The 13,350-nt window shown below is 40.1% G+C and overlaps 1 protein-coding gene across 1 annotated transcript in view; it reads left to right on the plus strand.

Annotated features, from left to right (window-relative positions):
* Nucleotides 1-9,831: 9,831 nt before the first annotated feature.
* OPLAH (5-oxoprolinase, ATP-hydrolysing) overlaps nt 9,832-13,350 on the plus strand; it is a 46,517-nt gene continuing 42,998 nt past the window's right edge. The window contains exon 1 of the mRNA XM_051971333.1: nt 9,832-10,114. Within this exon, the coding sequence (XP_051827293.1) occupies nt 9,877-10,114 (238 nt within the window). The 5' untranslated portion in view covers nt 9,832-9,876. The remainder of the gene's footprint in view (nt 10,115-13,350) is intronic.

Genomic DNA, 13,350 nt, shown 5'->3' on the forward strand with positions numbered 1-13,350 from the left:
ACTGCAATGTCCCTTCCAACTCAAACTACATTTCCTAGCGGCCCTTGCGCTTTTGCAATTTCCAACTTCCGGTTCCTGGGGCTCCGGAAATGGGCGGTCTTCAGTTGTGCGCCGAGTTTGAGTGCAGAACTCTCAGGCAGACGGTCGTGACTCTTAGTTGACAACTAGCTCGAAGACAAAGTATCCTGTTTGTTTTCACATCCAGCCTCGACTCTTACAGCCATGTGACCTCGAATTAGAGTCTTCATCTCCCTGATCCAGGATAATAGTAAAATTGACCTTCTGAAAAATGAAAGATAATTGTAGAGGAAACCTTTGGATCAGCCGTGAAGGACCGTCTATAGAAATACTAGTGGATTTTATAAAGTATCAATCCGATACCTTCCTTAAGTGCCTACTATATCAGTCAGTCAACCAACAAGTACTTTGCTGTGTACAGATACTGCAAATTGCTTGGGATGTAAAGAAAAACAATGTGGCCCTCCCTTTAAGAAATTCATTATAATGGGGCCCCATCCCCAAAATTCTCAATTACCTTGATATATACTGTATAAATTAAAGGTAGTCTTTATATTTTTATTATTATTACATAGTCTGTATTGTAAATTATGAACCATAATGTGAAATCGAAACCAAAAAAGCTAGAAGAGTGCTTGGATGCCTAGCCAAATTCTAGACTCAGAGTTGGAGGAGACCTCAAGAGAAATCTAGAATTTCGGGATATTCCCAGCTATCCTGATATATGTGTCTCTGAATGAGGACTGGGACAAATCTTTGAAGAGGAAGATGTAGTAGAGTAAAATCCTAAATCTAAGTGCTATAACTCTTTTTTTTTTTTTATGTGATGATCAGTTCTGAAGATTGTTGTTCTTTTCTTTTCTTTTTTTTTTTTTTTTAATTTTATTTTATTTAATAATAACTTTGTATTGACAGAATCCATGCCAGGATAATTCTTATACAACATTATCCCTTGCAATCGCTTATGTTTCATTTTTTCCCCTCTCTCCCTCCACCCCCCCCCCCCCCCAAGATGGCAAGCAGTCCTATATATGTTAAATATGTTAGTGCTATAACTCTTGAAGATTTCATGCTGGACCTCAGAAGTTATACAATCCAATTTGCTAATGAGGAACTAATTGAGGCCCAGATTAAGTGAATGGCTTGCCTCTGGCTACTAATATAGTAGTAGGAAGAGGTAGGAAAATGAAAAGAATATTTATTCACTGACTATTGCGTTTTGAGGCAGATGGAGTTTAGATACAGTCTCTTTATGATTAAAGAAGAGACTGCACAAAGATTAATAAGGCTTCTATGTTTTAAATGCTGAGGTCACAATTCTTGACCTCAAGGAGCTCCCACTGCAATAGGTAAGGCAACATGCAAATAGGTAAGACATACATACATGATAAATCAAGATAATGTCAGAGGGAAGGCAGTAAATGGGGAGAAAAGGGTAAGGGGGATAAGAAGAAAGCCCTCTTAGCAAAGGTAGAATTTAAATTAATTCTTGAAAGGAAGCCAGGAGGTGGAGATAAGGAAGATGATTCTACACAAGGGATATAATCAGAGAAAAAGTATGGATTTGTAACCTATAAAGATTTGAGAGACAGTTTCTGGGTAATTAATCATTTTATTAAACATGCTAGTGGTGAGGTCAAGATAGCAATTCTTAGTTTGAATTAAAATTCACAATGGTCATTCTCTTTCCCAAGAGATAGATTTATTTAGAGAAAGAGGTTACAGACAACATAAGAGTTAAAATAGGCACCAAAATAGTAAATATGAAATAAAGTTGGGACAGTGTAAGAAACAAAATATCTTAACCAAGAACTCCATGGACTCACTGAATAATGGCAAGATGTATTTTACATTCTTGCAAGAAAAGGTATGGAAATGAAACTCCAAAGGCAGCATTTTATTTCCTGGTCTGAAGCACAAGTCTCTCCCCTGTTTTCCCATTAATTGGATATTATAGAAGTTATAATTCATGAATCTCTGCCACATAGTCCTCCCTCAAAGGAGCTTACATTCTAGAAGGGGGAAGGTAATGGAGGAGGGCAAAGAACAAAAGATTCTTTTCAAATCTCAGGCCATCACCCCTAAATATAAAAGCCAGTCCCTGCTCTCAAGGAGCTTACATTCTTTTGGGGGAAGATAGCCTCCATCTTTGATTATTCATTGATGTCCTTGTAGGTTTAAGTTTTCTAATTTAAGTTTCATTTCTCCAGTTTAATTTTCATAACTGTAGAAACCAAATGCCCATTTCTAACAAAGAGCATATAGTTAACAAGGAAAAGACAAGTTCCCCAGGAAATCTCACAGTTAAGCAGGAGAAAGGAAATACTCATGAAGTGGTGATGGGGGAAACCCTGAAACTGTACTCTCTGATTATGGGGAGAAAAGCCATGGGATGAACTTGAGAAACTTTCCTCTGGGAGAGGCCTGCCTCAGGAAATCAAGATAAAGTGGCTTCATTTTGTCTGAGACTAGCTACACCCTCTTTTGAGTAGCTGTACCTTCTATAGAGTTGAAAATTAGTCCAGGACCACTCCTACTTAGCTAAAACTTAAGTGGTCTCATTCAATTGGAAATCTAGGCCTGGGGGCAGTGACAATATTGAAGGAATTTCATTCAATAGATCTCTTATAAAAAAAGCAATAAACTCCTAATTTGCAGAGACCCGAAGCAGAACTATGCATTGTCAAGGAACCTCTCTTTGGCATAGCTGCCTGCCAGGATTCCTGCCTGCTGTGAAGACATTCTCTTCTCAGTGATAATAATCTCTTGTTATTTCTCTCAGGATTTCTTTGATAGGATCTTTATTTCTCTGCCAGGACCTTGTCACTAAGAAGTCTGACTTCTCAGTGCCAATAAACTTCCTTTTTGCCACTGTTTCAGGTTTGTGAATTCTTTCAGAATCTGTGCCGACCAGAAGGGGATTCTCACACCTCAACTCTTTACTGCCACTAACCACATCAGTGGGAATATCCCATGAGATCTAGGTATGCCACTGACTGGCAGATTCGATGCATAGAGGAGTTTAGCAGTCCAACCAGAGTTAGCTAGAATGAGAAAGACGCTATAAGAGGGAAAGCAGTATGAGGTGGGAGAGAAGGTAACCACATAGTGGGCTTAGTCCTGGAAAAGACTTAGCAAAGATTTTCATTATGAGTATATCTTTTAAAGAAGGAATACAGCCTTGGGGATTTCTCAGGACCAAATTCTTTGGTAGCTCAGAGGGAGGGGACAGGAGACCATATGGAATAAATATAGATTCCAGATCTGTCTAAGAGATATGCTAATCAATATCTCAAAGATTGTTTAAAGATGCCCAGAGGTTGGGAGATGACAATGGAGGTTGATAAAGACTTCATCCTCACAATTATTGTATACAAACAGGATAGTAGGCATATGAACTTCCATGTATATATATTTTCCTGTATCACTAGCATATAATTAATAAAAGTGACATTCTCAAGTGCCAAAGACCCCTCATGGAATCCACTCCACACTTACATGCCCTTGGAAGAATGGGTATTCCTGAGGATGGCAATTGACTCTGGTTAATAAGTAATGAGAGAAAGTAATATTATAATGAGAGGTGGAGCTATTCTAATGAAGGACAGGAGGACTGTGATTTTGATCATGTCATTTACTGTGAAATCATCCCCCGGGGAAAAAATTCTTTGTAAGGTTTTCACAACTATTCCATAGCTGTCCAATTGACTAATAACTTATAATGAGGTACTCCAGAGTTACACTAAAAATGTCTTTCCACCTAGGGAATTTAACTTGCTTGGTTACTAAAATCAATGAGGTTAAAATGCAGTCCAATAATGACAGCTGAATTTCTTTGAGATATTGCTATCAGAATTGTAGATTTTCATTTCCAATTGGCTGGAATATTTGCTTGGATCAGGTTTTGGTTCAAACACAGGCCATAGTTATGTCTGCTATTTAAAGTGGAGTGTAGAGATAGTTTGTCTCTGATGATATCTGATCTTAAGGGATACTCACATCAAAATATTTTCTTCCATCTTGTTCCTTACTGTAGTAGCTTGTCACTCCATATCATTATAAAGTGCTGTTGACCCAGAAGCCACAAAGGAAAAAAAATTGAATCTAAGATCAGTAGAGTTCCAGTAAAGCAAGGCAGTCCTAGGTAGAAATCTGCTGACCCAGGAAAGGAGATACACCAACAGGTAAGATGCTACTCCAATTTAAATGCATAAGAAATCATTTTCCACAAAGGAAATGGTCCTTCATCCTTTATGCATCTCAGGAACCATCTTACCATCTATCTTGTTCATCTGTTCTTAGCATCTTATGCTCCCTTTCCACCACTCTGACACTGTTAGCTGCAGAAACAGAAAGAGTTACAGTTTTATAGCTGACTTTATTTTATTTTATCAGCATAGCTCCCCTCCCATCTGCTCTGGTGAGGACATTTTCCTAGCTAATGAGGAACATGCACTTGGACCCCTTCTTGTGTCACATGTTTCTCTGGTTGTGTGATGAAGGACTTTGGAATGAGTCAACAAACTCTTATTGGTCCCTGTGGAATTATACTTTGAAATGATGTCAAAGTCCCCTTGTTAGCCCAACAATAGACTTTAAAAGGAGATTGACTTCATTTTTGCTGTATTGAATCCCCTCCACATCCTTCCTGACAACTGGATTGTTCTCTTTATCTTGAGGACTTCCAATGAGGGGGAATTCACTATTTATCTGCACATGGCACATTGTTAGGAAGTTTCTCCTTATCTCAAACTGAAATTTCTGCCCATTCCTCTTAGTTCTGTGCTCTGGGGACAAGCAAAGTTAATCTAGTCCTGCATGACAGCCCTTCAGCTACTTGAGGACAGCTATCATGTTTGTCTCCTTCAGACTTCCCATGAGTAGGTTAGGAGGGGTTTCTCCACCCCAACCCGATCCCCAGCAGCTATGGTGTCCTTTGTATGTGGCAGTGAGAACATGTGCTATCTACCCCAAGACTGGACCTCAAGCTGGAGACTGACTTTCATGAGGACAGGTTACTAAATAGCGATCCTGGTATGTCAATCCTTAGCAGCAGCCCCATGCAACTGGAGAGTCTGAGTTCAGGCGCCAGACTAGATCCTAAACGAGTTAGCACTGAAACAATTTCTCAGAGATTACCACAATTGGCTGCAGCCTTGTTGTGCCTTGGCTTGCCAAAAGATATAAATCTTGGATGAGATACTCAGCCAGTGAGGTGAAAAGGAAGTCAGAGCCTACTTGAAGGGGAGGAACTCCCTTCATTAACAACATTGCAATGCCATGAAACTTAAGACTTTGTGGAGGCTGGACCTCATTTGTGAAGTCACGCAGTATTTTCAAGCTGCTTGTTTTCTCACCAAGCCCAATTTTTTAATATCAATATTCTTCCAGTGATTCTGAGTAACTGCAAGTCAGTTTGTAAAATGGATCTAATAGGACCTAGCAAAAGGCTAACCCAGTGTCTAGATGGGCCATAGGGAAGGGCACTAACAGGAATATCTTAACCTCTACAATTACAGAACCCTAGCAAAAGGCCAACCCATTGTCTAGGTGGGCCACAGAGGTGGGAGCCACCTGCTGCTGGAGATCTAATTCTGACCAGCAGAATAGATCTCTTCATGTGAGAGGATGACGATGATACAAGGAGACTGGGAGGTTGTTGCATTCTCTGATCTCTCTCCTCTTCCCTCTTGCCTCCAATTTATTTTATTCCAAATTCACAAGCAACATCTGCATCAGTAAAGGCTGATTTGCAATTCCCTGTTTTTTGTTTTATGGGAAAACAATTTTCCCTCATAGCATGGTCAGTAAGTTTGTCCAATATTATGAAGCAGCTGTTATCTGAGTTCACATGCTGAGAAATGCAAACAGCACTATCAAAGTCTTTTCCATCCTAATCCTCTGGATAGTTGCAGGGTGAGATGCTATAACAGGTGTTGAATCTTATGAGATGTCATGGAGGCAAACTTTCAAACGGAGAATAGGACTGTAGTCAGAACAGGCATTTTTCATAAATCTTTCATCAGTCTCCTGGCTTGGCCCTTTGATGTGTTGGCCCATTTAATAACCCCGACTAAAAAAGTCTTATGGGGTCTCTTCTCCCTTTCCTTCCCCGTTACTAAAGGAACTTTCCTGGGAGGATCCTATTCACAAATAGCTCTCGAGCACTGTTGCTTCTTTATTTTGTGTGTTTCTTAAGTTCTCTGTTCAGGTGCCATTTGTTACGGGAGCCACCTGCTAGTGGCTGCTGGGCATCTAATTCTGACCTCTCTCCTCTTCCCTCTTGCTTGTAGTGTTCTGATTGGTTTTCTGGAGGTCTTGGGACCAGACTTCTTTTCAGCAGAGTAATCACCACGAGAACAGGCAGGGACAAAGTCCAAATTCTTTATTGTCTCCTTCACAGTCTGTCTCCTTGCCTGGGGCCCAGCTAGCTATCCAGGGGCCCTTCAGATGGGCGTTGGTCTCAGTGGAGAAATGAAGGAGGAGAAGCCAGTCACCATAAAGGTGGGAGATGGAATGAATGTCTCTCGTCCAGTCCTTGTTGGCTTTTATATACTCTATTATAATTACATCATCCTAGGTGTGAATCTTATAGAATAGGTGTCAATCTTGTAGAACTATATTAAATACTAAATACATGTATTGAACTAGAGAACTGTTAATCACCATGCTAAACTAGATAATCATTGTCTTATTAATTCCACTGACTTAACACCTTGTTTCAAATGTGCTTCTCCAGAGTTCTGGCTCTCTACACTTGCCTGCAATTTATTTCATTCCAAATTCACAAGCACCTGTCAGTAAAGGCTGATTTGCAATTCCTTCAAATGTGTTATGATTCACAGATGTGGGGGCTTTCAGTGAACCGACCTGCCCCTTCAAACTTAGGCGTGGTCCTTAATAGGCACTTACAGGAATATTTTGACCCTCACAGTTACTGTATACAATCAAGAGGGCAAACTATATGTCAACTATATAAGGTCCCCCTTTTCCCTTTGTTAATCAAAGATTCATTAGGATCTTTACCCACCCACTTTATGGCCTCATAATAAAACTTTTTGCCCCTTGAATGAAAGATGGATTTGAGTCCTTGAATTTATTATAGATGACTCTTGACGACTCTATTACAGATGGTTCTTGATTTCTTGAACCTTATCAAGATTATAGCTAGGTCATTTTCCTGCTATAAATCCTATGATTGTATGAGATGGATAGCCTCACTCCCACAATGTTATCCACAAGTTATTAAGACACCCAGAGATGGGTCTCCAACATTCGGTAAATCTTTTTGGAGGATGGAAAAAATCAAAGGATTAGTACTAGAATGGCCTTTAGAGATTTAGTCCAACTCCATTTTCCACTGCCCTGCATCCCATTCCCTCAACTGAAGTGGTAATAAAGGTACCTGGAATAGTAATTAGATTTGGGTGAGCAGTAGATTTGGGAGAGCCTAACTGTGAAACTAGTGCAATATTCAGTTTGTGAGGTAGAACAACCATGATAAGACACCTATCACAGATAACAGAGATTTTGCTATTTTATTATGTGAATTTTTTTGTGTTGTTCTTTTAGACTTCTGAACCCTTCCAAGGTAGCTTGTGGTTTCCTGACTAGATTTCTTTCTTAAGGACCATACTTTAAACAAAGACCACTCTGATTCTTATTGATTGATCACCAATAGATCCCAGGCCATGCCCCATTTGGACACTGGGTTCTATTGACTCATATTGAATATAAATAGCAATCATTTCTGCTTTGACCAGAAATCTTGAAGTTCTTCCTCTCTCAGATTCATTTATTTAGATTTTGGGTTGGTTTGTTTGTTTTTTTGACTAAGTGAAAGAGGGGATTCTTTGCCTCTATTGCTATCTAGCTTTAGTCACTGAATGAGTGCAGCCTCAGTAAAGCTGAGACCTGCTGAAGACCTTAGCTTAAAAAGGCCAAGGTTTCCCATTGTATCCAGAACCATCTCCAGTCGTCCTGATCTGTATCTGGCCACTGGACCCAGATGCTGTGGAGGGGAAAGTGAGGCAGGTGACCTTGCCCAGCCCCCTTCACTTAAATCCAATTCACTGAATGTCATGGCATTCCCTTCCTGATGCTCTTTGAGAACTAAGGACAAACAACAGCACAGGGGCTCAAAATATATAACTAGGTAAGGCAGAGTCACGATGAATGAACAATTTGCTTTTGGGGGAACATGATTTTTAAGATCTCTGGGGAGGAGGGGGAAATAAGGGTGAGGTCGAGGGATTAAAGGGGAAGAACCAGGGAGGAGTTGGGAAGAGGTCAGAGAGGGTTCAAGGATAAACCAGGTGGAATCCCCCTGGTCCCAGAATTGTTTAAAAATTTAGTAATCTAGACAGCCTGTGAGAGGATAAGCTGATTAAGGGTTGGGGCCTCATGTCTTTGAGACAATGGAGGCTAACAAAGGAGGCTCAATGAGCTGATTGAGAGTTTGGGCTTTATATCATTCTATACAAACAAAACAGATCAAGAGAACTGATCTGATGACTAATAAAGGAACAGGGTGGGCTCATTTTAACAATTCCTGGGAATTTAGTAGTTTAGCTCATAGCTAATAGCTCATAGCACCACCAAATGAGGAACTAGCTCAGAGAGATTAGATGTCTTGTTTGAGGTGACCCAGGGCAAAAAATAAAAGTAGCTAGATTCATCTCATGCCATCCGATTTCAAAGCTAGCATTGGCCCATGGCACTGTACTGGCCTGTTTGTGGGTGAGAATTGCATAGATGAGAAAGGATGATGGAATTGTCCTATATATTGTGGAAAAAATATCCACACTGATGAAGTCATGGATTCTTTGAAGTTAAGTTTCTCCATAATTACAAACAGCAAAACCCTTAGGGACCTCCACACCCCTTCTCCTCCCTTCCCCATGCTGTTATGGGAGAGAAGAGAGAGGATAGGACACATGGAAGCCAGCGTATTCTTTTATGAGAGCATGAACAGGGTTCTTTGTTCTCAAAGAGGACCATAACAGCAGGAAGATCAGAAAGAGTAGAGATGCCCTGGATGTAGTAGGTGACCTTGGCATTTTTAGACTAAGGTCTTTCCCAGGTGCCAATTAGTCTGAGGCAACTCCCATTCAGATTTCTCCCCCCCCCCCTTCCCTCTCTCTCTCTCTCTCTCTGTCTGTCTCTCTCTCTCTCTCTCTGTCTCTCTCTCTCTCTCTGTCTCTCTCTCTCTGTCTCTCTCTCTCTTCTCTCTCTCTCTCTCTCTCTCTCTCTCTCTCTCTCCTCTCTCTCTCTCTCTCTCTGTCTCTCTCTCTCTCTCTCTCTCTCCCTCCTACCCCCCCCCCCTCTCTCCATATATATATCAATCTGGGAGAGGAAAACCCTCAGGGTTTCTGATCAGAAAGGAAATAGTTGCTATTTACATTCACTTTAAGTCATCAAGGTTTTGATTGCAATGACCTAGTAAAGTTTTGATTGGAATCTGTTGGTGACCAGTCAATGAGAGATAGAGTGATTTAGATTGGAGCCTCAGGAAGGGAGAACTTGGTGAAAGAGGTCAGGGCTAACAGCGCAGAATAGAAAGAAAAAAGGACCAAGGAGGGGACTTAGCAGTTGTGCTGGGGTTCTAAAACGATCCCACTTGAACCCTGCAGGATTCTCAGCATTGGTCATGTGTCCCAGAGTCTCTGATTCTCTGTGTACTTGAAGCCAGTAGGAATGGAGAGTGCAGGAATGGGAGAGAGAAGCCTCTGACCTCACAATACTCTGGAGTCCCACAGAGACATCCTGGCATATTCTCTAGGGAAGAGGCCTTTTCATCTCAGGCACCTAAGGTGTTTTGGCTTTTGGTGGATTGAATCCACCCTACTGACCCAGGGCATGTCACTCCTCAACAACTATGCAGAACTTAGGAGTGAGATTGAGCGGCTTGTACAAGAAAATGAAGAACTGAAGAAACTGGTCAAATTGATCCGAGAGAACCATGAGCTCAAGACAGCACTCAAGAGCCCAGGGGGGAGTGCCACCTTATTGAACTGTGGGATTCTCATGACATCGGCCGACTCCACTACACAGATTCCCAAACGTAGGACCATCAAGTTCAAGGACTCACAGAGAGGTGGGTGGGCTTTGAGAGGGAAAGGGTTCATTTTGGGGGACCAGAATGCTGCTATAAGGAGTAATTAAATGACATAATCACAGGAAAGGTAACTGTATTCAACAAAAAGTTACCAGGATTCCTATGTATACCCTCTTTGCTACAATATGAGGGATTGCTATCTTATGGATAAAGATTATAAACTCATCAAGACAGAAAGTAGAGGAGAAAGACCATCTATCTATCCATCCATTCATTAGATAAGTAAACCCTTGACGCTACTTTCAAAGTCTTCCCAGTATAGTAGAAAATACAAGACAAAATCACTATCCGAGTTTGAAGGCACTTCCAAGGCCATTGAGTCCAAGCATATTTGAGTACAAAACTGCACATGATACCAGTAAGTGGTCATTCAGCCTTTGCCCAGAGACTTTTATTGAAAGGATACCTACTCAGCCTTTTTTGCTTTTGTGTAGCTCTCATTAGAAAGGTTTTCCTGGCATTAAGTTTAAATCTGCTCTTCTGCTCCTAGTTTTATTCCCTGGGGACAGACAGAACAAATCTGATTTTCCTTCCACATGTTAGAACTTGCAGACAGCTACCCTGTCTTTTCTTCTTTAGTCTAAAATTGTTTAGATTAAAATGCGATACTGAGGTACTTTAGTAATTACCTACATCTAGATGATCTTTAGCTTATCAAGGTCTGTCTTGAAATGTGATGTTCAGATCCAAACCCAGTACTTCAGATGTTATCTGAATAGGACAGAATACTGTGAGCTCCCTGGTCTTAGACACCGTCCTTCCCTTATTTCAATCCAAGATGAGCACATTAACTTTTTTGGGTAGCAACAGCATACTCTGAGTCCTATCAAGCTCACAGTCTACTAAAATTAATTTTTTTCAAATGAATTACTATCTAGTCAAACCTTCCAGATATTATATTTGTGTAGTTAATGCAAGACCACATTTATCTGATTTGGTTTCATTTGATTAGTTTTGGCCTAACATTCTAGCGACATTGGAGGGAATCCTGATTTTGTCATCTGCATTAGTTTTAAAATGCAGCGTTGTGCCATCTGCAAAATCTAAGCATCTATGCTTTTATCCATGTTATTGATTTTTAGAAATGCTCCACACCCTACATTCCTGGGAGTACTGCACTAGATATCTCCTCCCCCATTGGCATCAGACCATTCATAATAGTCTGGCCAGTAAGCCAGTTCTGAATTGACCTAAATAAGGGGAAGGCAAGAAAGCATTAAAGACAGATGGACCTTTTTTTTTTTTTTTTTTTTTTTTTTTTTTTTTTTTTTTGGTAAGACAGATGTCTTTTCTTTGTATATGAATACCATCAAGTATTCTTGAGCTCAAAGTGATAAGAGGGCAGCCATGATCTTATCTCATTTTGTACTCAAGTACTGGCTAACCACTATACAAATTTGATGCTTTATATTTCTGTGGATTGGCCCCAGAAAATTCTCCTATAGGTCACTCCTGTTTCATGACTCCTGACTCATCATAGCCACACTCATAAGCATGAGAGTCAGCAACAAAATATTTTTTAAAAAATTTAAATATATTTTTTCAATTAATACTCATTTATTTTCTCTTCTGGGAAAAAAAGAAAAAAGAAAGACAAAGCCATTCAAATAAATATGCATATTTAAGCAAAACAAATTTATTTCTATCTTAGCCAGGTCCAAAAATATATGTCTCTCATTCTGTATTTTTAATTTGTCGTCTCTCTGTTACGAGGTATAAAGCATGCTTTGACATTGGTTTTTTGGAACCATTACATTTCTTAAGTCTTTCCAAATTGTTTGTCTTATAAAATATGTTTGTATTATATAAATTGTTCCAGTTCTGCTCACTTCGCTTTGTATCAGTTCTATGGCGCAATAGTTATTCCATTAAATTTTTATGCCATAACTTGTTTAGCCATTCCCCAAGCAATGATATCCCTTAGTTTTTTGCCACCACAAAAAGAGCTGCTACAATATACATTTTTTTCCTTTTTTTACTGAGGCAATTGGGGTTAAATGACTTGCCCAGGGTCATACGACCAGGAAGTGTTAAGTGTCTGAGGTCAAATTTGAACTCAGGACCTCTATCTTCCTGACTTCAGGGCTGGTGCTCTAGCCACTGTGCCATCTAGCTGTCCCCAGCTACTCATATTTTTTATACGTCTAGATCTCCCTCACCTTTGTTAAGTCAAAGGGTATGAAGTTTAGTAACTTTTGGGGGCATATGTGCTAAATTGCTTTTTAATTACTGGGTCAATTCACAGATTTAACAGCTCAGCCACAAAGTATGATTTTACTTTTCTGAAAATTCCAGGGATGGGGGCGGGGGTTGTACCTAGTTGGTACAGGTTTCAGTGACCATGGGTTCTTAAAGGGTAGGCTGGCCCAGAAACAAGCTCTGACAGGTTCTGCCATGCAGGAAAGGCTTCAAAACAGTCTGCAGACTAGGACTACTCTGTAAGAACCTTGGAGGGGCTCATCACCACGAGGTGGCAAATTCCCCAGCCTTGACATCCTACGAAGAATAAAAGAAAAAGACAAAAGTTCTTTAGTTCTATTTGATTCCCTTCTGTTTCCTCCATGGAGGGGGAAATGGATGAGGAAGTTGTCTCTAACTTTACTGTTGGTACTTGAAATAAATGTGAGATGGATATCAATAGGTGAGCATAGCACTAGAGGAATTGATTCTAGCATCAGCTAATCAAGGGGAAGAATCTGTACTAGGCTCCCAAGACACTTGACTTTCCCTAGATAAAGGAAACCAGAAGACAAGAGGAAGGCTAAAGGAAAGGATGGCTCCGAAGTGCCCTTGGAGGCACCTAAGTGACATAATGGATGGGGTGTTAGACTTGGAATTAAGATCTTATTCTGAATCTTGCCTCAGACCCTTACTAGCTAGATGATCCTGGGCACTTAGTGCCTCAATTTTCTCACCAATATAATATATGATAAATGAATATAGAACCTAGCTCACAAGGTTGTGTTGTTGTTGTGGGAGAGGCAAAGAAAGGAACTGATTTTATTGTGAATCCAAAGGCACCAGGAGACATCATTTCATAGAATACTTTTTCATTTCATCTTGTAGTGTACATGATAAGCATTTGTTTTTTTTTTTTTAAAAGATGATTCTGAAGATAATTTTTGCTTATGTGCCAACATGTGCTTAATAGCAGAGGATGAAGAGGACATAAAAATAGATGTTGAAACATATGGCTCAAAACAACAAGATGAGAG

The sequence above is a fragment of the Antechinus flavipes genome, chromosome 1 (genome assembly GCF_016432865.1).
Source record: "Antechinus flavipes isolate AdamAnt ecotype Samford, QLD, Australia chromosome 1, AdamAnt_v2, whole genome shotgun sequence".
Lineage (NCBI taxonomy): Eukaryota > Metazoa > Chordata > Mammalia > Dasyuromorphia > Dasyuridae > Antechinus > Antechinus flavipes.